This window comes from Primulina eburnea, chromosome 2 (genome assembly GCF_022965805.1).
Source record: "Primulina eburnea isolate SZY01 chromosome 2, ASM2296580v1, whole genome shotgun sequence".
Lineage (NCBI taxonomy): Eukaryota > Viridiplantae > Streptophyta > Magnoliopsida > Lamiales > Gesneriaceae > Primulina > Primulina eburnea.
In genome coordinates, this window is record NC_133102.1 from 19843773 (window position 1) to 19868329 (window position 24557).

The following is a 24557-nucleotide window of genomic DNA, read 5'->3' on the forward strand; positions in this document are numbered from 1 at the left end:
ATATCTTGATCCAATCACTAACCGCCACAATTATAAATTAAATTAACAAAGTATACAAACACCTTTGTCTACTTTCAAATTAATTTATTTATAATCGAATTTCTTGTAAATCACAATTTACTATAAATAATTAAAGTCCAACTTCAATTATTTATTTTATGAGAAAATATGTGCAACAATTGTAAATTTGAACTTAAGGGCCCAAAAACCATTTTTCACCAAAAATATTTAGGCCCATTTAAATTTCACAAATTATGTTGGCCATCCAATGGCCCAACATCTCAAGGCCCATGACACTAAGATTGTCCAAAACACTTTTGGAAACCCTAGCCGTCATCGCCGTCGCCGGAGCTCCGTCGCCGGATTCCGGCAACAACAAAAAAATTTTTTTTTTTTGTTTTTCTTCAAAATTTTCGGCCCTTTGATTTTCTTGCACAAAAAAATCTCAAACGGTTAGAAATCGATCTCAACATAACATTATGCAAATATTACACAAAAATCGTAACCTTAGCTCTGATACCACTTGAAAGCGGACCGGTTACGGAGGCCGGAAACGCAACGGAAGCGAAAAAACAAAAATTTTGAGCATAAATTTCGGCCCCCATATATTCTTGTGCAACATTTACAAAAACTAAAAACATGCATAGGATGTTTTAAGAAATATACCTATCAACTCCTTAGAGTTGATGAAATGGCTCCAACTTTGTTTTAAATAACAAAGCTCTTGTTTGGTGGACAAATCTACAAGCTCACCTTCTTCTCCCAAAGAATTAGGCCCACCACTCAACAAGGTAAATCCCCTCAAGTTTTGCACTAGAAAAACTTGAGGATTTTTCAAAGAGAATGATTTTCTTCCAAGAAAATGAAGAACAAAAGAGAAAGAGAAATGGAGAGAATTTTTTTCAAGAAATTTCGGCCAAGTGATGATATTGGGAGTTTGGGAGAATAGCCTAGGTATTGTGAAAAGTTGTCTCTCAAAAGTTGCATGCCTTTTGAATATTTTATTAAAAAGTAATCAAGGCTCTTCACCTCCCAAGCATGCAATCCCTACATGTCTCACTTGTATATTATATGGTTTTTAACACATTAAAAACCATAGACTAAATTTTATTATCTCAAACACATTTGAGATAAATTAAATATTACTTGATTTTACTCAAGTCCCACTAGTTAAATAATTATTTAAATTGAGCTCTACAAGACTCAATATTATTTAATTAATTCAACACTTGAATTAATTTAATTATTTAGACTCTACTAGGTCTACTAGTGTTTAATTAATTCAACACTTGAATTAATTTAATTTAGTCCACAACAATGTTTATGAAAATCACAATTTTCAACTACATTATTTACTTGGCCAAATTTTAATCTTAGGAACACTTCCATAAATTAAAATTTATATTTCTCTCATAGAAGTCATACTTCTAATTTTCTTTACGCTTATAAACACATTTATAAGCCGTTCAACACATTGAACTATTTTACTTCTCTTCGGGATTTACTAAGCAAGTACTTGTGTGGCCCTCAATGGTTCATTGATACAACTAGCCGTGGGTTCACATCTCAATGTGATTCGGACTAAACATGTCCTTATACGAGCATACCCCAATTGCTCCATTCTTACTTATCAACTCCTTGATAGTAAGAACGTCAGAACTCAAGTCTGATAGTACCCAACCAATCACGTTAAACGCCTAGCAGCATCGCTTACGTGATTCCCTAGGTATCACATGATAGTGCCTGCAAGAACCATTCAATTATGGTTAGCGTACAGTACGGTCCCTTCAGCTCATATATCCCGACCGATTCGACAACTATTGGTATATCGAGAGTTGTCAATGAATCGATACTATGTGTCATGTCGTGGTTGCATCGATGGTGTAATCTATGAAACCCCTTTCATAATTACCACCATACTCTGATCAGAGATTTCAACCCACACATACATGAAAAACACATAGGATATCCATACCCGTAGGTAAGCGGTGAATCCCCGACTACAATGCATCGACTCCTATATGTTTCGCCGTAACACCCAATCTTGCCACCTAATGACCCCAAAAGAGTCGGTAAACAAGTCAAAGTGGAACGCTAGCACATAGAGTCTCAATGTTGTCCCGGGTCATAAGGACTAATGGTGTACAACCATAAACTAGGACGTTTCCACTCGATAAGTGAGAACCACTTGGAAAGTCCTTTATAGAGGGTTGTTCAGTGCACTCTACCAGGAGCACCTATCTGCATGCTCGGACATCACAATGTCCCCTACCAATGAAACATGGTACTCACATCGCAGATACTAGTCTCTAACTCGAGCGGCCTTTATCCTTCTTAGTGGCGGCTGAATCGACTAGGAACGGTTTAGAATATACAGTATTCCAAATATGAGTTTCATGATACTCATCATATGAGCATCTCATATTCTTTCTACTATTTGTATATTCAAGGACTTTATCTATGCAACAAGCATGGGTATAAAGATAAAGATGCGCCAAATTAATAAATTGAAATATTATTAAAATAAAGATCGTTTATACAAAGAGTTTCATCGTGAACAGTCGGCCAACACTTGGCTCGACGTGCACCTACTCTAACAGATACGACACCTACCAGTAACTCCCTGGCATTGCTCCGTGGAATGTCTTCCTCCGCAAGTTCTACAATACACTCCAGTATAACTCGGGCTAGAACCATTGGAGCTAGATGAACCGCTCAGTCCGCTCCCTAACTTCTTAAATGGCTTCTTTCGAGCTTTCAGCAAATCTTGCTTTCCACTCATGTTGCCGCGATCAATTCGGAGAGGGGATTGCTGTGTCTGGGGTTGTATCGCACACACCCTTTTTAGTTGTCTAATTAGACTCGCCTCCGCTCTATTCGCTCTACTCAAGGAATCAGCAAAATGGTGAGGTCGCTGTATATTCATCAATGCAACTATCTCCGAATTCAATCCTTTGATGAACTGATCCGCTACCGCTTCATCATTCCCTATTACATAAGGAGCAAAACGCAGTAGAGTAGAGAATTTAGCAACATATCCTTCAATATTCAGTTTACCTTGTCTCAAATTCTCAAACTCTGCTTTCTTGTCCTCTCGGTACGAAACTGAGAAAAATCTTCGATAAAATTCAGTTCTGAATATTTCCCACGAAATCATTGTACCTCTCTGTTCTAACATTCTTTTACTAGTAATCCAACAACTCCTAGCGGCTTCTCGTAACTGGTTAGGCACCATTTTAACTCTCTGTTCATCTGTACAATCAAGTAAATGGAACAGTACTTCTATGTCATCAAACCAGTTCTCACAATCTTCAGACGTCTCGATACCACTCAGAATCGGCGGCTGAAATAACTGAAACTCTTTCAACTTTTTTTCCATCTGAGTCTCTGATACATCTATCTGTTCAGTCGAAGTACTATCCCTTTCTGGAATTCTCCGTGGAGGTATATCTGCTTATCAAAACATTAGTACCCAAATACTACAAATCTGTTCCAATCTTTCTCTGATCATCTTACTGCTGATCAAGAATCAAATCTGATTCATACTCAATAATACATATTACCAATCCAAATCAGATAATTAGATAACATGTATTTCAAAGCAGTAAAGCATAATCTCATGCTAGCACACACAATGTAAGTAAACATTAAAATAAATCTCATGCTAGCAATCACATGCAAGGGAAAGAAAACTCAATATACCCCGCTCATTCTCTTCTATCTCAGTCTAAAGGATCTATCGCTCTGATACCACCTGTTTTGGGGACCCGGACGCTAATCATCTTCTTAATCATCTTTAAGGTTTAATTATCAGTTAATATAAACAGGGTCTAAAAATTTTTCTTTTAAAATGCGGAAGGTAATGGAATCATTCTATTATACAAAGTATTATAATAATACAAATCCTGTATAACATGCATCTAATTTACAACTAGGTTCAACTACTACAATCAAGTAATAAAACCTATCTGCATCCAAGTTCGTGATCACCACTCTAATCTCGATCTCTCATCATCTTCTGGACCCTGATCCTGCCCCACCTGTTGTCATGCAAACATACAAAACAAAACAACAGCCGGATAACTCCGGTGAGATATAAATATCCCAGTATAAACAATGTATACATGCAATCATATAAAACATATATAAAAGCATGAACAAACATCAAAACATGTATCTAATCTGACTACATGAATCAATGCCTCATTATCTAATCTTATCTTATTTTTAATCTAGAGATCCCGATCTAAGTTAGACTTTTGGTATGCTGTATCGAGTGTCTACAATAGACGTCGATCTACATCTAAGCTCATCGATACACCGTAAGTCCAGGGTCTAAGTAGTTCTGACAAAGACTTAGACTTGGGCATGCTATATCAAGTGTCTACAATAGACGTCGCTCTACATCTAAGCTCATCGATATACCACAAGTCTAGGGTCTAAGCAGTTCTGACAAAGACTTGGCGGTTCTGCCCTAGCTAGGCTGATCTGTCCTAGACTCAAACTCTGGCTCTGCTATAATTCAATAAATTAAACATATCAATCTGATAATTGCAAAAATCAATGCAATAAAATAAAGTATGTGATTTTGGGAAACTCAAGTCAAACCTAACTCGAGTTGTGCAATCCCGAATCAACATTTATTTATACATTTGTCTTCCCGGTCTGACGAATACGAAGTCTTGTGTTCTGATCTGTCAATACCCAATCTGGCAATGACAATCGTATAGTTACAATATCAGTATATAACTCAATTCAAAACTTGTTCTGGTCAATATTCAAATCAGTATATATATATCTGATCCATATCTGAACAAGGTACAATCTAATTCATATCAACGATATCACGATACAATCGAAATCATTACTAAATCTGATCAATCTTATCAACTGATGTTTCGACGGCATAACAATACAATCTGAATAACCCCTTCAATCTCCACATCACAGATATAATACCAGAACTCATACACAATACTGGTATATCTCATAATCTCAACGATAACACAAATCTGATATCGAATCTCAGTCAAATCAACACCAAAAATCATAACAATTGTATAAACAGTCTATTCTTTAATCTGACTTCAGTTGTACAATATCTACGGCAGCAGAAACATCATATCTGATTCATATTCAATTCTGACAATATCATAATTTCAAATCTTGTCTAAACGTAATAAAACTTACGTCCAGTTGTAGCCTGCGTTGATAGAAACACCGTACTGAAGTCGGATTCAAAAACAGATGGACGGATTTTACGTGGTATTCAATTTCTCACCCGAGAGCACTTGGAGCTTTCATCCCTCGTTTCTTTCCTTTTTATTCTGAAATATTGCATGTAGGTATATATATATATATATATATATTTATATATATATATATATATATACACACGTTCCTTAGGTAGGAGGCAAGTGGCGTTGTGCATGTTCTGCACGTTGCGCGCATATGCACGACCTTGTTCGCGCATATGCGCCGGTAGTTGACCAGCACCTTCTGTTGACTCGCGCATATGCGCCATCTACGTCGCGCATATGCGTCGCTCATTCTGTCCAACCCGCGCATGTGCGCCATTTAAGTCGCGCATATACGCCGATCATACTGGACGTTCCGCGCATATGCGCGCCTTATCTTGCGCATGTGCTCCGATACATGTCGCGCATGTGCGCCAATCCTATTCTTCACACCTAATGTGATTTCTTCTTTCGGCTGTCCCGATTTGATCCGTTTCGTTTATAATCATCTCGATTAATGAATAAATCATTTCAGATTAATCTCAAATTACTGTAATAACATCTCGGGCCTTACAGTTAGGTTCCTAATGGTGAGTTTTAAAGGCTAGACAAGTGGTGGGTTTAGAGGGGACCGAAAGAATTATGAGTCTGGGGGCCATGTGTTGTAATGGGATTAAAGGTAAGGGGTTGGCCGAGAGTTTGTAATTTTCCTGGAAGTTTCAGCCGTGGTTTTAGGGGCTTAGTTACATTGTTTTAGGAAATTTAAGTTACTTTAAGATATTGTAAAAAGTGGGAAAAAATTCGGTTAAGTTTTGAGTCCATTCGGGTTAAAACCGGGACCCCGTCCAAGTTTTAAAACGAATCAATTAAGTTTGGTTTTCGGGCTCGAGTTTATGTCTAGAAATGTTTTTAAAAATGTTTTGGGACATTTTAAGGAGTTTGGTAAGCTTCGAGTCAATTTTTAGATTTCCAGGATTGAAAAGATAATTTTTGAGTTTCCAAGGGTAAATTGGTCATTTTTCCCCCAGGGTGAGAATTTGGTCATGGCAGCGCCCTGAGCACAAATTTATGATATTTTAAATGTTTATGAATCATGTTTACGATTTTTACGCAATTATGATAAATACGGTGCATGTTTGGTTTAAAAGAAAAGTTACGTTTATGCATGTTTTTATAAAGTCACTACAAAAAAAAAAGGCTATAGACAACGGTGAAAACCCGTTGTTGTATGTCCTGAAAAACCGTTGTTAAAGCCCTTGTGGTTAAAGGGTGCGCTCAAAGACAATGGTGAAAAACCGTTGTCGTAGACGTTAAAGACGACGGTGAAAAACTGTTGTCGTATGTCTTGCAAATCCGTTGTAGAAGCTCCTGTGGTTAAAGGTTCGGGAAAAGACAACGGTGAAAAACCGTGGTCGTAGACATCAAAGACGACGGTGAAAAACTGTTGTCGTAGGTCTTGTAAAACCGTTGTTAAACGACCTGTTGTGAAAGGGTGCACGAAAAGACAACGGTGAAAAACCGTTGTTGTCGGTGTATAAATACAACGATAATAAACCGTTGTCGTAGCTCTTAAAAACCGTTGTCTTGTAGAAACGAGAACTGTTTGTAACCGTTGTCTTTTGTCGCATTCGACAACAGTTTCCCAATGTTTTTAAACCGATGTCTTTCGCTGCAATATACAACAATTTTACAACATTTTAAATCTGTTGTCTTTGGATTTGATTTAAATCATTTTTAAAATGTTGTCTTATATATTACCAAACCGTTGTATATTATATTTAAACCATAAATTGTTTAATCAATTAAAAAAATTGGGTGTGAAATATATATCAATCAACCATTATATAAAATCAATTAAAACATCAACATATATATACTTGATCACAAACAGAAATATGTCATTCATAGAATTGTAATCTACCAAACCAACAATTAAAAAAAGTATGTAACCATATTCCAAAAACTTTTAGTCAAGTTCACAAAAATAGAAATACCCTACAACCAAGACTTGCACATATCAACTCCAAAATATCTTCTATAGCTTGTTGGAATGAATTCTCTGCTCGTGCATCTTACAAAACATCATTACAGTGCCTGTGAAAATAAAAACCACATTATTATAATGATTGTTAAATTTCAACACATGCACAACTTAGTATTAAAACGTACATATAGAACAAGTCATGTATAAAAAGGCAAAAAGTCTTGTTAAAAGACAATAAGCCATGAATTGAGAACAATATGCAATAGAAAAGTTTAAAATGGACCTCAGGGCCTAGAAAAATTTTGACATAACCTCCACGCAAGTAGAACATACCAGAAAATATAAAAACACACAACAACAATATATATATATATATATATATATATATATATATATATATTTATATATATATATATATATATTCGAAATAAATTTAAATACGACCATACACCACACCTATCACCTACACAACCAGACCATACATCACACCTATCACCTATAATTACCACATTCTTTCAACATATGCCGAAAGTAATGAAGAGATCCACATGTCATGAACCAACAAACACAAAAAAAATCACATGTCAATCTAGTATCATTTGTATTCCTGATCCACAAACTGAAAGGAAAAATGCAAGAAACCAAAATAATAACACTTTTGAATTCTTAAAGTAGAAACAAGAATTTCACCCAACTTAGAAGCTAAACCATGTGCAAAATGACTATTTCTGAAACAGCCCGTAAACATGTTAAAAAGTATAAAAATAACGTCCAAATCCGTTCAATATGAGCTGTATTTTTCAAATAAGATGAACTCGTGTCCTACCTATTCATAAATATGATCCTGTATGCATTCGGCCAGCTCGGTGCGCATCTCATCAATTTCTTCCATAGAATACTCCGTTTTTGTGAACTATGAACACACTCAAAAAGTATATTAGTAAAAAAAACACAACTTAATGAAATTTCAAAATGATAAGTAGCTACATAACTTATAATTATTTTATATAACCAAGATAATATTACTATCGATCTTAGTGAATCCCCCTCAAGAGTTGTAACTTCTTCAGTAATCTGCCTCATGAATCTCATCACATAATAACCACATTGTTTTGCATCCGGTTGCTTAGGAGCCTATGTTAAAAAATGTCAAATTGTTTATTACAAATATACGCATAAAAAAATTAGCTCGAATGAGAATTACGCATACCTTTATGACTTCCCATTGTACACGCTTTCTTCCTTTCCTTCCCTTAGTTGAGTTAAAAAATCTCAACGCCCTTCATTAACATTGAACATAGTTGATATATGAGTGTTTTTTCATTAAATGAAATGCATCATTAATATGGAATATGAACTCACATTTCCACAACATATTTCCAATCCTCATCGTGAATGCGGTGACTTAGGGAATCCACCAAATAAACAATATCCTTATAAGGCTCGATGACGGTGAGAGTCCAATGAAAACTACAGACGAACATAATAAGTGTATGTAATTCACTAAAAAAAACAATTGAGAATTATACTAGAATCTTTCTTACCCACAACAACTTGGAACCAAAACCACTTGATCCATTGCTGCACCACTTAGCCTATCCGCTAAAGAACTCGCCCTCTTGTTCAACCTTTAAGTTTTACCTGTTTTGTCGTGTATATTTTTGTGCAAATTTGGGATGCTGTGTGGATTAACGAATCTGAATTTTTCAATCTTGTTTTCTTTCACCATCTTTTTATAAAGATGCCTGTCATATCAATTAAAAGAAAATCAAAACTACACTACATACTAAACTAACAAATTATATGCATCTTATATAATCATATAAGAAAAGAACAAACAAACTTTAAGTTAATCGAAAACTTACCAAATGTAGACAACTATACAATTTCCAGAAATTGGCTCCAAGTGAAACAAAGGACCGATGTCCTCAAAGTGCAAGTTAACTTCATAATCATCTGCAAATACTTCATAATCTAAAATAAATTCTAATTTCCTTCCATTTTCAAGTGCTGTCTTACAATAACAATACACCATGCGCACTGCTCTTGGCACATTTGATGAAAAAGTCTGGTTTGTTTCGAAACAGACGGTTTTGTTCCTTCGATGCTTCTGATAATTTTATTGTAAACATGTTAGATAGGTGCAATACTGGAGAATTTGACAGACATTTACTTTGAAATATAAGCATACGTGTACCTATTGTCGTAGCATTATCAAATGATTTGGCCAAGCAATGTGTGTTCCTACGGCATCCCAAACATTTTCACATTCATTGGGAATCGGAACTGGCAAAAGTGCTGATTTTTGCATTGCCTCATCAATGTATACACGCATGAAATTTTGAGGTAATGGAACACCATGAAGCAAGTTATTAGCTCCATTGACCTCCACAACTGTTCCATATGTAACAATGTCTGTGCTAGAATCCAATGTCAAAATAACCGCTTGACCCTAAAAGACAAATAGTTATGTCAATGAATTGTACTAACTCTTTAGTTAAAAAATATTAAGTACTATATAACCACAACAAATTATATACCTGTAAAGCAACAGATTTTTCCACAACTTTCATTTCGACGTCATTCAAATCTTCATAACTGGGGAAAAACTTGTCGATTTTCATTTCATTTTCATTCACTTGATGCAATTTTACCGAACAACTTCCTTTGTCATCAATCTCACTGTCCCATGCACCTTTTTTGTAGACAATTGCTTCAAGTTGTTGAATGCGTGTATCTTGCTCTTGAATTATTTTTCTAGCCTCGATCAACTCTTTCTTTTGCTCAATCATTAGCTTTCTGTCAAAATCCTCAGTCTTCCAACTTCTACCAACATTGAAATATAATGTTGGAGTGATGTGACCTCCAACAGCTCTCACACGTCCACCATGTTCATCTGAATTGAGTGCTTTCATGAGAATATCCTTTTTTGTCTCTTTTATTTCAAGTTTTCCCTCACGCTTTTGTTGTATGTATTCATCCTGTCATCCACTTGAAAATATTAATTACTTTAAAAGGTTTCATTAAAATAAAATAATTGATTTTTATGTATAGTTTGCTCACAATCTTTTCTACTGTTATTTGCAACTCTTGGCCATCAATATGCCCTTCTTTATTCACTCACCTTTTTTTCCAAATAATAGCTCTATTGATATCATCATTGTCACACAATTCACTTGCCTACATACAAGAACCATCAAATGGTATTTGTCAAATATATTGAATGTTGAAAAAAAAACAGCAAATGCAATGATATATATCACATGCTAGAAAAACAAAACAGCCACCCATGTTACAAGTATTCATGCGAAGGAATGCAACATTCACTTCTTGGGCGGCACAAATGTTGAAATATGCTTACTATTTCTTCAGCAAATCGTGCATATCCCTTACGAGAAAGGCGATGAGGGTATATGTTCTTCTTCCTTCTCGCCTTCTGTTGATCACTTAGTTCCTAGTCAAAGTGAATAATTACACATATCAAATATTTTTTAATTCGTTAAATACTTCATGGTGGACTTATTTTCAAAAAAACAAAAAAAAAAGATAATTACAGCCACCCATGTTACAAGTATTCATGCGAACGAATGGAACATTCACTTCTTGGGCGGCACAAATGTTGAAATATACTTACTATTTCTTCAGCAAATCGTGCATATCCCTTACGAGAAAGGCAATGAGGGTATATGTTCTTCTTCCTTCTTTCCTTCTGTTGATCACTTAGTTCCTAGTCAAAGTGAATAATTACACATATCAAATATTTTTTAATTCGTTAAATACTTCATGGTGGACTTATTTTCAAAAAAACTAAAAAAAGATACTTACAATGAATTTATCAGACATGCGAGTCATGACAAAAGAAATCCAGTCATCTCGTGCAAGACCATAGACAGTAGGTGGTTTATCCAACTCCTCTGGTTTATCAACCTTGTTCGAAATTGTGGGGACCCGGAAGCTAATCGATTCCTTAATCGTCTTTAGGAATATTTAATCATTCATAATAAACAGGGTCTAAATTTTTTTTTCTTTAAAATGCAAAGCGGAAACGTAATGTAATTAAAATCAAATTACATATTAACCATGAACATACAAATCTGATGTTATCTACAATAATCCAACTAGGTTCAACTACATATCAGTGCTGAATCCTAAGTTGCTTCTGAAGCCCGGATCTCCACGCTATCTAATCCAGCCTCGTTCTCGTCTTGACCCTGCTCCTATCCCACCTGTTGCCATGCACACATACAGACAAGACAACAGCCGGATAACTCCGGTGAGAATTACATTCTCAGTATATATCATGTATACATGCAATCATATAAACAATATAAAAGCATATAACGGATAATTCTAACATGTATCCAATCAGAACATGAATCCATACAATACTAAATCAAGTTCTAACTATGTACCTTAATCTGGAACATACTCAATATCAAGAATAACTCCTATTCTAAACATGTACCAATATCAGGAACCTAATCAATATCAAGAATAACTTCGATTCTAAACATGTACCAATATCAGGAACATAATCTATCTCAAGAATAATTTATATTCTAAACATGTACCAATATCAGGAACATAATCAATATCAAGAATAACTCCTATTCTACACATGTACCAATATCAAGAACATAATCAATCTCAAGAATAACTTCTATTCTAAACATGGACCAACATCTGGAATATGATCAGTATCAAGAATAATTTCTATTCTAAATATGTACCAATATCAGGAACATAAAAGGACATGAACCATATTCAGGAACATAATCAACATCAATCAATATAACTGTCACTCAAGCTCGTGACTCTACGTTTTAGACTAGACTCAATCCTAGTCTAGGGATCCCGGTTTCCAAATGTGGTATTCCTATATCGAATTCCGTAATAGGAGGAACCGTAATTCTATTACTCGATATAACCATATCCGGTGTTCCTATATCGACTTCCGTAATAGAAGAAATTCCCATTCCCTATTACTCGATATAACCAAGCATCCGGTGTCCTAACCTAACCGTCATGGACTGTAGCTCTATCGCTAATATCCAATCTTGAGACATCCTGCAATGTGCCCGTGGCGATACCACCACTATCAGGCACTTCTGTCACAAGATTATTCGTTTAATACCTGTCATCTGTCAATTAAGAAAACAAGTAGATTAAGTCATTCATTGCAAATATCTATGCAATAAAATAAAGTATGTGATTTAGGGAAACTCGAGTCAAACCTCACTCGAGTTGTGCAATCCCAACTCAACATTAATTTATACCTTTATCTTCTCGCTCAAAAGAAGAAGAAGTCCCGACTCTATCTCGGTCCATTCTCAATCTGGAAATGACAATATAAAACAGGCACAATATCAATATCAGTTCTGAACTCAAGACTGTCTCTTTAAATCTGAAACGATATATCGAGAATCATAATATCAATATTCCATTCTCAATTCAATTCTGAATCTGATTAATCTGAATTAACTCAAATCAGCGGCATAACGGCACAATCTCAGTATTCCCGTCAATACCATATCACCAGATATTAATTACAAATCATAACCCATATTCGATACGATTTGTAATCAGTCTATAATCCAAATCTATTCAATTTCAATTAATATAATCTGAAAAATCATAACAATTCCAGAATCAATCTGTTTCCTGATCTGACTTCAGTTCTACGATGTCTAACGTGTCAAGAACATCATATATGAATTATATCAAATTCCTACAACATCATCTTTTCAAATGATAATAAAACTCAATGAAAATTACGTCCAGTTGTAGCTCGTGTCGAGAGGAGTATGGTACCGTGTCCGGATTTAAATTCTGATAGACGGATCGTACAAAATCAAATTCTAAGCACAATTGAAGGTTGAGGGAATTTACTCTGGAGACTCTCGGTTCCTTCCTTGTGAATTGTGAAGGAGATTGCAATATATATAATTCAATTGCATGTGTGACAAGTGTCACTCAAGTCATAATTACACTTTAGCCCTTGAACTCTTCCTATTTGCAATTTGGTCCTCAAAACTCTTTTTAATTCAATTTCAATCCTAAATAATTGCTAACATCTTGGAATATCATTCAACACTCCAAAAGTTTCCAATTATATACTCTCGGATTAAAATAATATCATCTTTATTATCTCGGGCCTTACAGAAATGTATGTTTGAGTGAGATGTGATTTAAATTGACGCCACTTATTATTTTCCGAACTTAAACATCCCTTTTTCCTGCTTGGGGGAACATCAAATGTCAACTGTAAAACATCAAAACTGGAAATACCTGAGATTGTAAAACATCAAAATTGTAAAACTTGTAAAAATTTGAAAAACATCAAAATTGTAAAACATCTAAATTGTATTATCTGTATCTATATGTTGACCAAGTACAGGGCTACAGTCGATTTTTTCCACAAGATTGTAAGATTCAGACCTGAGATGGCTGATGAGTGGAAATTTTGTGGTAAGGGTTCTCGAGCCAGAATTCCTTTGATATCTGCTATGAATATGACTCGATTATTGCAGAAAGGAGCGGATGGATTCCTTGTCTATTCAGTTGATTTACTGAAATCGAGTCCATCATTGACGGAGTTGCCAGTGGTGTGTGATTTTGCTGATGTCTTTCCAGATGAGATTCCTGGATTGCCTCCAATTCGAGAGATAGACTTCAGCATTGAGTTGATGCCAGGTACAGTTCCCATATCTAGAGCTCCATACCAAATGGCACCAATTGAGTTGAAAGAATTGAAAGAACAGTTGGAGGATTTACTGGCCAAGGGCTATATCATACCGAGTGTGTCCCCTTGGGGTGCTCCAGTCTTGTTTGTGAGGAAGAAAAACGGTTCAATGAGACTCTGCATTGACTACCGGCAACTGAACAAAGAAACGGTAAAGAATAAATATCCCTTGCCTCGCATTGATGATCTGTTTGATCAGTTGCAGGGTTCATCTGTATATTCCAAAATCGATTTGAGATCTGGATACCATCAGCTGAGAGTCAGGGATTCTGATATCTCGAAGACAACATTTAGAACCAGTTATGGACATTATGAGTTTATTGTCATGCCTTTCGGTTTAACAAATGCTCCAGCTGTGTTTATGGGATTAATGAACAGTTTCTTTCAAAGATATCTTGATGAGTTTGTGATCATATTCATTGATGACATTCTGATTTATTCCAAGAATATGATTGAGCATGCAGAACATCTGAGAATTGTGTTGAAAATATTAAGAGCTGATAAATTTTATGCCAAACTGTCAAAATGCGAGTTTTGGCTGAGACAGGTGGTATTTCTAGGGCATATTATATCCGGAAACGGTATATCGGTGGATCCCAGTAAGGTAGAAGCCGTGATTTTGTGGCCGAGACCGACATCTGTACCCGAGATTCGATGTTTTATGGGTTTGGCAGGATACTACCGTCGATCTATCAAAGTTTCTCCAGCATTGCCAAGCCAATTACACAGTTGACTCAGAAAAATGCACCGTTTGTTTGGTCAGAAGACTGTGAATCCAGTTTTCTGGAATTGAAGAAGAGGTTGACCAGTGCTCCGGTGTTGACTATTCCCTCAGGTACTGGTGACTTTGTGGTTTATTGCGATGCATCTCATCGCAGATTGGGTTGTGTTTTGATGCAGCGAGGACATGTAATCGCTTATGCCTCAGGACAGCTGAAACCCAATTAATCTCGTTATCCAATTTATTGGAAACTAAATTCTGGAGTTTGACAAAACATAAATCAATCGATTAAATCAACTAATACGCGAAAGCAAATTCGGCAGCTGGACTTATCAACTGAAATCAGCTGACACAAACTGATCAGTTGAGAACTGATCAGTTAAAACATTCAGCCGAAAATATTAAAGTCTCTCAACTGAAGATACCTCGGGAAAGATCATTCAACAGACATAAAGACATATCAGACAGCAACTGAATATGGAAAGCCGCACCGCATAGAACAACGTATTTCGGCTATTGAAATTAAAACGCCGTTTACAATCAATAATGAAGTGGCAATCAAGAACACTATCCAAGAAATGATGAAGTAGCAATCAACGGATACATAAATTCAAAGTTACCGTTGAAAGACAAGTCTATAAATATGACTAAAGAGCAGTTGAAGAAAAACGATGATCTATCAATCTCAAACTTGCTATTACTCTGTCAAAATCTCAGCTCACTCTTATTAGATCTATTCGTAGCAATCAAGGCTACAAGTTGAGCAAACTAGCACTCTGTAATATTGATAATTCAATAAGTGCTAAGTTCAGTTACTCACAGAGATCATTGTATTATACTAAGAGTTTCAGTTTAGGCAGTAGATAAGTCCTAACTGAAGTGGGTCTGTACAAGTGTTGTACTCGATCAAAGTCTTTTAGTGAATATCCTATCCTTGAGATAGAAGGGGTGACGTAGGAGTTATTCAAATCTCCGAACATCCAGAAACATATTGTGTTGTCTTTACTTCAGTTTTTCATTTTCAGTTAGATACTCTATCTTTCAATTAGTTTACTTTCCGCAACTGCTTATTCAGTTTAACTGATTGTTATTGACCGACGGGATACTTAGTTCAGTTTGTAATAAAACTGAACTACCTTTTTCGAAGAACATTTAAATTCGTAGAAGTGTTTATTCAACACCCCCTTTTAAACACTCTTTATTCAATAACCGATCCTATCAAGTGGTATCAGAGCAGGGCATATCCTATCAAAGACTATCTATACTCAATCTGATCACTATGTCCTCATTCAATAAGATTCCTATGTTCTCCAGAGAAGATTTCGATGATTGGAAAATCAGAATGCAGGCTCATCTAGCTGCACAAGACGATGACATGTGGTACGTTATAACCGACAGAACCATGAAGATTTTGAAAGCAAACACAGCTGTTGCTATTACTGAAGGGGCACCTCACCGAATTGAAAAGCCCAGAGATGAGTGGACTACTGAGGACAAGAGAAAGGCAAATCTAGACAATGTTGCAAAAGACATATTGTATAAGACACTGGACAAAGTAACGTTCAGTAAAATCAAAATGTGCAAAACCGCCAAAGAAATTTGGGAGAAGTTAATTCAACTTTGCGAAGGCAATGAACAAACCAAGGAAAACAAACTTTCAGTTGCTGTGCAGAAGTTTGACAAAATCAGAATGAAGATTGGAGAAACAATGCACGAATATGATGAAAGAACCAGCTGTATCATCAACGAACTGAATGCACTTGGAAAAGTGTATACAAATAAAGAAGTAGCGTTGAAAGTAATCAGAGGACTTCCCAAAGAATGGGATGTCAAAACTATGGCAATGAGGGAATCCAAAGATCTGAACAAAGTTGAACTTCATGATTTATTTGCTGACCTGAAAGCATATGAGTTTGAACTTCAAACTCGAGAAGGAGAACCATCTACCCCAGCAGCAACTACTGCCTTGACTGCTGTTAGAAGTGAACCAACTGGTTCAGTTGAGAAAGCTGCTGATCAACTGAGCAATGATGCTATGTCACTATTCATTAAGAAATTTGGAAGATTCATGAGGAAAAATCAAGGAAATTTTGAGAAGAATTATCAAAGAAACAACTCCAGAGAAGAGTCTAATGTATGTTACAACTGTGACAAATCGGGTCACTTTATTGCTAACTGTCCCAAGCCTAAAAAGGACAATCAAGTCTCAACTGAAAGAAAGAAGAAAGTGTATGAGCATAAGAGGAGATCTAAGGACGACAAGAAGCCTTACAGAAAGAAACATGAAGTACTCCTAGCTGAAGATAGCAAAGCCAAATGGGCAGAAACTGACAGCGAAGAGTCATAACCAGAAAGTTCTTGCAGTTCTAGTGAGGATAAGGAAGAAGTAAAATGTCTGATGGCTGATAACATAGAAGATCAATCAAGCTATCAGCAGTTATTTGATTTTAGTTCAACTGATTTTACAAGAGAAGAACTCATCTCAACTCTTCATGACATGGTCAGTGAGTATCAAAAACTTTCTTTATCGTTTGAAAAAATCAGAGCAAAGCAAGATGATCCCAAAGACGATAAAACAAAAACTGATGAATCAGTTGATATGTTGAGTCTGAGAAGGGAGATTGCTGAACTCAGTAATGAAAGAAGCATGGATCAATTAATGATTCAAAAATTGTTGCTTGAAAATTTAAAGCACAATGAGCTTATTCAGGCTTGGAACAAATCATCTAAAGCTTTAACTAATATACAGAATTCTCAGAAATCAGTTGATGATAAAACTGGTTTAGGATTCTGTAGTAAAGATGATTCGTCTTCCCAAGATACTCAACCAAAACTGAATATGAACAAAGGGAAATATATTCACTTTGTAAAATCAGTTATGGTACAAGAACAAGCAGAGCCGAGTAAACTGATTAAACAGCCATCTCAGAATATGAATAAAGGCAAGAGATGTGGCATTGGGTATAATCCAAAGGGTGAGACTGACTCATGGAGTCAGCAACTAAAAACTCTCAGCAGAAAATATTCAAATGGCTACTCAAACTACTGCAACATTAAGCCAGTTCAGAAAAGATATCGGTTGAACAATCAGTTGAAAAAGGACAAAACACATGTTGTATCATCCACACACCATACACCAAGCACACACAGACAAGGAAGGACCATATGGAATACAGCAACAGGACGGTCAGTTAGACTGATTCAAGTCTGGATTCCTAAAGGACTAATCAACTTTGCACCCAAATAGAAAAGGGTACCAAAATCTTATTTATGTTTAATTGCAGATAGTAGGTACAAGCATTGGATCAATATGGTATTTGGACAGTGGATGTTCACGACATATGACAGGAGATTAAAATTTATTATCTCAACTGGTCAAATACACTGGTCCAAACATCAGTTTTGGGGATAACTCCAAAGGTAAAACTGTGGGTAAGGGTAAGCTTATCCATGGTAACTTCACCATTAATGATGTTTTATTAGTCGAGAATCTTAAGTATAATCTGATAAGCATTAGTCAGTTATGCGATAATGGATTCTCAGTTCAGTTTGACAAACACTCCTGTTCAGTCAAAAACTCAACTGAAGAGATTATTCTAACTGGCAAAAGGTGTGGAAACACTTACAAAGTCAGCTGGAATGATCAACCTTATACACCAGTATGCTTTATTGCATCTAAATCATCTCAAAACAGGTTGTGGCATAAAATGTTAAATCATTTAAATTTTAAATCCCTTGCCTATCTAAGTAAGCATGAACTTGTAACTGGTTTGCCCAAAATAAATTTTTCAAAAGAAAAACTTTGCTCAGAATGTCAGTATGGAAAACAAGTACGATCCTCTTTCAAAAACAAAGGCTGTAAATCTTCATCCCGATGCTTAGAATTATTGCACATGGATCTCTTTGGTCCAATACCAGTCATGAGCTTAGGGGGAATGAAATACACCTTGGTGGTCGTAGATGACTTTTCAAGATTTACTTGGGTTATATTTCTCAAATCCAAAGACCATACGGCTGCACAACTGATTAAACTCTTCAAAAGACTTTTAAATGAAAAATCAGTTGGGATTGATCGAATCAGATCTGATCGAGGAACTGAATTCATCAATCAAACACTTTCAAGCTTTTTGGAAAATACTGGATTCAAGCATGAGCTCTCAGCAGCAAGAACACCTCAGCAAAACGGTGTAGCTGAGAGAAGGAATCGAACTCTTAAAGAAGCTGCTAAAACAATGCTTGCTGATTCTGGTATTTCTCAAAGATTTTGGGCAGAAGCAGTAAACACTGCATGCTACACTCAGAACAGATCAATGATTAATAAAAATCACATGAAAACACCATATGAGATCTGGCATGGAAGAAAAAGCATAATCACTTACTTCAAAATATTTGGCTGTAGATGTTTTATTCATAACAATGGTAAAAATTATCTAAAAGCATTCGATGTCAAATCTGCAGAAGGAATATTCCTTGGATATTCATCAGTTAGCATAGCATACAGAGCATTTAATAAGAAAACCTTAAATGTTGAAGAATCTGCACATGTTGATTTTGATGAAACGGCACTAATTGATAAGCCAACTGATCAAGTTGAGCTAGCTGATCAATTTACAGATATCAGTCTGGAAGATGATGACTCAGACGAAAGTCGTAATAATCAAAATATCTTTCATACACCTGAACCTGAGATATTGGATCAACCAGCTGAATTGGAAGCAAATCTCGACAATCAGTTAGTGGAGCAAACTAATGTGAATCAGTTAACAACTGAATCAGCTCCAACTGAAACTGAGAACATTCAGTTACCTAACGAAGAATTTGCTGACGGTGAAGCAACAAATGCTGAACTTAGATGGAAGAAATCACACCCTCCAGAACTGGTAATAGGTAACCCATCTGATCCAGTAAGAACAAGAAATCAGATGCTCAATTTATTTATTCATTCAGCTTTTGTATCTCAATTAGAACCAACAAAAACTGACGAAGCTCTTGCTGATCCTAATTGGATTAATGCAATGCAAGAAGAGCTAAATCAGTTTGTTCATAACAATGTCTGAAACTTAGTTCCAAGACCAGTTTCTAAAACTGTTATAGGTACAAAATGGGTGTACAGAAACAAACTGAACGAAGATGGTTCAGTTGTGCGCAACAAAGCAAGGCTAGTGGCACAAGGATATAGACAAGAAGAAGGAATTGATTATGATGAAACATATGCACCAGTTGCAAGACTGGAGGCAATCAGAATATTTCTTGCCTATGCATCCTTCAAGAACTTTAAAGTCTATCAAATGGATGTGAAAAGTGCATTCCTAAATGGCCAATTGCAGGAAGAAGTCTACGTTGAACAACCTCTAGGTTTTGTCAATCATAACTTCCCTGATCATGTCTATTATTTGAACAAAGCGTTATATGGTCTCAAACAAGCTCCAAGAGCTTGGTATGAAACCCTTTCAAAATTCCTAACTGATCATGATTTTTTTGTTGGATCAGTTGATAAGACTTTGTTTAAATTTTCGAAAAATGATCATATCTTACTTGTTCAAATTTACGTTGATGACATTATTTTTGGGTCAACTAACCCCAAATTATGCAAGAAATTTTCCAAGTTGATGCAGGATAAGTTCGAGATGAGCATGATGGGTGAGCTGACATTCTTTCTTGGTTTACAAGTGAAGCAACTGGATTCAGGAACATTTATCAGTCAAACCAAATATACCAAGGAATTGTTGAAGAAATTTGGCATGGAATCTTGTTCAGCAGCAAGCACTCCAATGAGCTCATCAGTTAAATTAGACACTGATCAAGGGGGAATATCAGTTGAGACGACACTATACAGAGGTTTAATAGGTTCTTTATTGTACCTAACTGCTAGTCGTCCTGATATTATCTTTGTTGTATGCATATGTGCAAGATTTCAAGCTAATCCTAAGCAATCACATTTTTCTGCTGCCAAACGTATCTTGAAATATCTTAAAGTCACGGAAAATGTTGGATTATGGTACTCTAAAGACTCATCTTTCAATTTAGTTGGCTATTCAGATGCAGATTATGCAGGATGCAAGCTTGATCGGAAAAGTACAAGTGGATCATGTCAGTTTCTTGGAGACTGTGGTGACCCGGGCTCTAACTCTTTTCTTTGGGATTCAATGGATCGTTAATATAAAAAGTGGGTCAATTTTTTTTTTTTTTTTTTTTTGCTTTTACATTAACTCAAATGAAAGTTAACATAAGAAGATTCTATGTTATTCAACAACATAATATACAAACATAAGATACAAATATGTCTGGTTCCAAACCATATTCGACAACTAGTAATTAAATACAGTACATGCCAAAAGTACAACTACTAGTTCTTCTGCTATGCCCGAGATCACCACGCTATGTCCATCTCTCATCCTCTGCGTGACCCAGATCCTGCCCCACCTGTTGTTATGCACACATACAGACATAACAACAGCCGGAAACTCCGGTGAGAACAAATCCCAGTATAAACATGTATACATGCATATAATCAATTAAACATGAAACATGCTATCATGAATGACATCATATGTACATGCAATGCAATGCGAATCAAACCATGTCTGGACTCGACTCGACTAGAACTCTAGGGATCCCGGTGTGAATAAGACGTCAATGGCTGCCACCTACCCTCCCACTCGGGGTGACTGTACGTCTTATTCCTAGATTTCGGTCAGAACTGTATCAACGGCTGCAATAAGAGTAATGGCTACTCCTAAGCTGAGATACACCGAACATCTAGATAGTTGACAATGACTGTCAACGACTCTCCTATCTTAAATGCAATGAATATCAATCTGTAAACAAAGCATGCTTATATTCATATCTGAATATCACAATGATCATATATATGTAAATACAATGCTAAAATCAAAGCATAACCATGTTACAAGATTTGAATATAATTCTATAAACAATTCATAACATGATACCATATATACAATAATTCTAGTATGTGATTTTGGTTTGGGAACTCAAATAATATCTTATTTGAGTTGTGGCTTCCCAAACGAACATAGCTTATACCGTTCTTGTTGAATTAAATCGAAGTCTCGAAGTCGGGATATAAAATCTGTCACTCCAAATCTGAAATGGCAATGTAGAGACATACAATATCAATTCCCAACTCAATTCAACACCTATCTAATTCTATATGTGATCTTGGTACAGTCGGACGGCATAACGACATGATTTCTCAATACCGGTCTATCCAAATCTCATCATATATCAACATTATGCAATTCTCAACTCATAATCATCATAATATCTATGACAAGATCACAGAATCTGCATAATCTCATGTCAATATATGCTAAAACTCATAACAATTGAGTTCAATATCATTTCTTCGTTCCGGTTTCAAATCTACCATCCTTATAATCATAAGAACACATTTCTTAACTTAAATCATAATTCTCCCAACATATATGAATCAAAACATGCTGGAACTTAACAAAACATATATCCTTTTGAAGCCCTTGATGCAAGGAGTTCAAAACCGAAATCGAAACTAAATTCGGATGTCTAAATCTTAAAATATCTTACCTCAAACCTTGAAGGAAATTGAAGGATTCTCTCGGTTCAGCTGCTGAACGTAAGTAAGAAATGAATCAGCACCGTTCTATATATATACCATGCCATGTGTCACGTTAAGACGAAGGGTTGGACTTCTCGCATGCAGCACCGCGGGTGCGGTCATGTTAGCACAGCGGGTGCGCTATGCTCTCGGCCACAATTTCATTTTCCTAAAATGTAGACCGCGGGTGCGGTCTTTACAACACCGCGGGTGCGGTCTTGCTGCACCGCGGGTGCGGTGATGCTACGGAAATTTTGGCCAACTTACTGTCCATGCACCGCGGGTGCGGTGTCTACAAGTACCGCGGGTGCGGTATGGCTTCGGCCATGCTTGCTCAAAATTCGATAATTCATGCAATAGTTTATACTTTCATCTTATGACATGCATTCTCATATCTTCCGAGTCGTACGTCAATGAAGACTACTAATCTCGAGCCTTACATTTCTCCCCCTCTAAGAAATGATTTCGCCCTTGAAATCGCAGGCATTTACTAAACATATATGACAAGTAATATAATCAAAACTGAAATTTACTTACATCATATAAACAACTCGGGATGTTTCTGTCGCATATTCGCTTCTGTCTCCCAAGTCGCTTCTTCGATGCCATGACGACTCCATTGAACTTTTACTAGAGGAATAATCTTTGTTCTGAGCTTCTTTTCTTTTCGATCAAGAATCTGTATTGGTTGTTCAATGTAGCTTAGAGTTTGATCAAGTTCAGCTTCGTCAGGACGAATGACATGAGAAACATCAGGCATGTATTTACGTAACATCGATACATGAAAGACGTCATGTATCCCAGATAGAGAAAGAGGAAGAGCCAGTCGATATGCTCGATCGCCAATCTTCTCTAGAATCTCGTAAGGACCGACGTATCTAGGAGACAACTTTCCACGCTTGCCAAATCTGACAACGCCTCTGAAGGGGGAAATCTTTAGAAACACCCTGTCTCCTTGCTCAAATACTAACGGTCTACGTCTGATGTTTTCGTATTTCGCTTGTCTGTCTTGCGCCGTTTTCATCCTCTTCTGAATGACTTTCACTTTCTTTGTCATGTCACGAATCATATCTGGTCGAAGTTCTGGTACCTCTACAATGTCATCCCAGTATAGCGGAGATCTGCACTTCTTACCATATAACGCTTCAAACGGTGCCATCTCAATGCTCGTCTGATAGCTATTATTGTAAGAGAATTCACAAAGAGGTAGGGAATCTTGCCAACTAGTGCCAAAATCTAGCACTACGGCTCTCAACATATCCTCTAAAGTCTGGATAGTCCGCTCTGACTGTCCGTCTGTCTGAGGATGATACGCAGTACTCAGGTGTAATGTCGTACCTAAGGCCTGCTGTAGACTATGCCAGAAGTGTGAAGTGAATCGTGGATCACGATCTGATACGATAGACTTCGGCACACCATGTAATCTGACTACCTCTCGAACATATATCTCCGCCATCTGATCATGTCTGTAGGTCATTCTGTATGGGATGAAACAAGCTTATTTGGTCAATCTGTCGATAACGACCCAAATCGCATCACAGCCTCGGGAAGATCGGGGTAATTTCGTCACGAAATCCATGGAAATGTGATCCCATTTCCATTCAGGAATAGACAAACTCTGAAGTAACCCTCCGGGCTTCTTCCTCTCGGCCTTCACCTGTTGGCAATTTAAGCATTTAGACACATATTTGGCGATGTCTGACTTCATCTGCTTCCACCAGAACTGTGTCTTCAAATCATTATACATCTTTCTGCCACCAGGATGGATGCTGAACCGACTGCAGTGCGCTTCGGACATAATCTGATGTCTCAAGTCTGAAACATCTAGCACAACAAGACGGTTATTGACGTACAAAACATGCTCACGCACCTGATATTCTGACAAGTGTCCTGATCTGACCATTTGAATCGATCTTTGCACATTCTGATCTGTTCTTTGTGCTTCTTTGATCCTCCGGATCAGGTCTGGCTCAGCTTGAATAGTAGCGAGTCGTAGTGGCTTCTTATCTGTATCAAATTCTAGTCCAGAGAAACAGCAATTTTCAACAAGCTTCGTAACATCTATCGTCGATAGGGATAAGGAATAAACCTTTCGACTCAAGGCGTCTGCTGCTGCATTTGACTTCCCTGGATAGTATTTGATCTCACAATCAAAGTCTTTCAACAGATCAAGCCATCTACGCTGCCTCATGTTCAACTCCGACTGAGAAAACAAGTACTTTAGGCTTTTATGGTCTGAATAGATCTCAAATTTCTCGCCATAAAGATAATGACGC

General features: G+C 36.5%; 1 protein-coding gene across 3 annotated transcripts; it reads right to left on the reverse strand.

Annotated features, from left to right (window-relative positions):
* Window positions 1-7104: 7104 nt before the first annotated feature.
* On the reverse strand, window positions 7105-10723 carry LOC140824619 (uncharacterized). 3 transcript variants are annotated; one of them, XR_012116399.1, is made up of 8 exons: window positions 9762-10688; window positions 9087-9673; window positions 8766-8966; window positions 8584-8691; window positions 8432-8501; window positions 8248-8355; window positions 8048-8134; window positions 7105-7331 (listed from the first exon to the last, which is right to left on the reverse strand). XR_012116399.1 is itself a non-coding variant. In XM_073186192.1 (8 exons), the coding sequence occupies exons 3-8, from the start codon at window positions 8798-8800 to the stop codon at window positions 7310-7312; spliced, it is 441 nt and encodes a 146-aa protein (XP_073042293.1). In that variant the 5' UTR covers window positions 8801-8966; window positions 9087-9673; window positions 9762-10723; the 3' UTR covers window positions 7105-7309. The 3 variants fall into 3 exon arrangements, 2 of the variants coding, with proteins under 2 accessions (XP_073042293.1, XP_073042294.1); XM_073186192.1 differs by having other exon boundaries at window positions 8048-8145; window positions 9762-10723; XM_073186193.1 differs by having other exon boundaries at window positions 9762-10702.
* Window positions 10724-24557: the final 13834 nt, after the last annotated feature.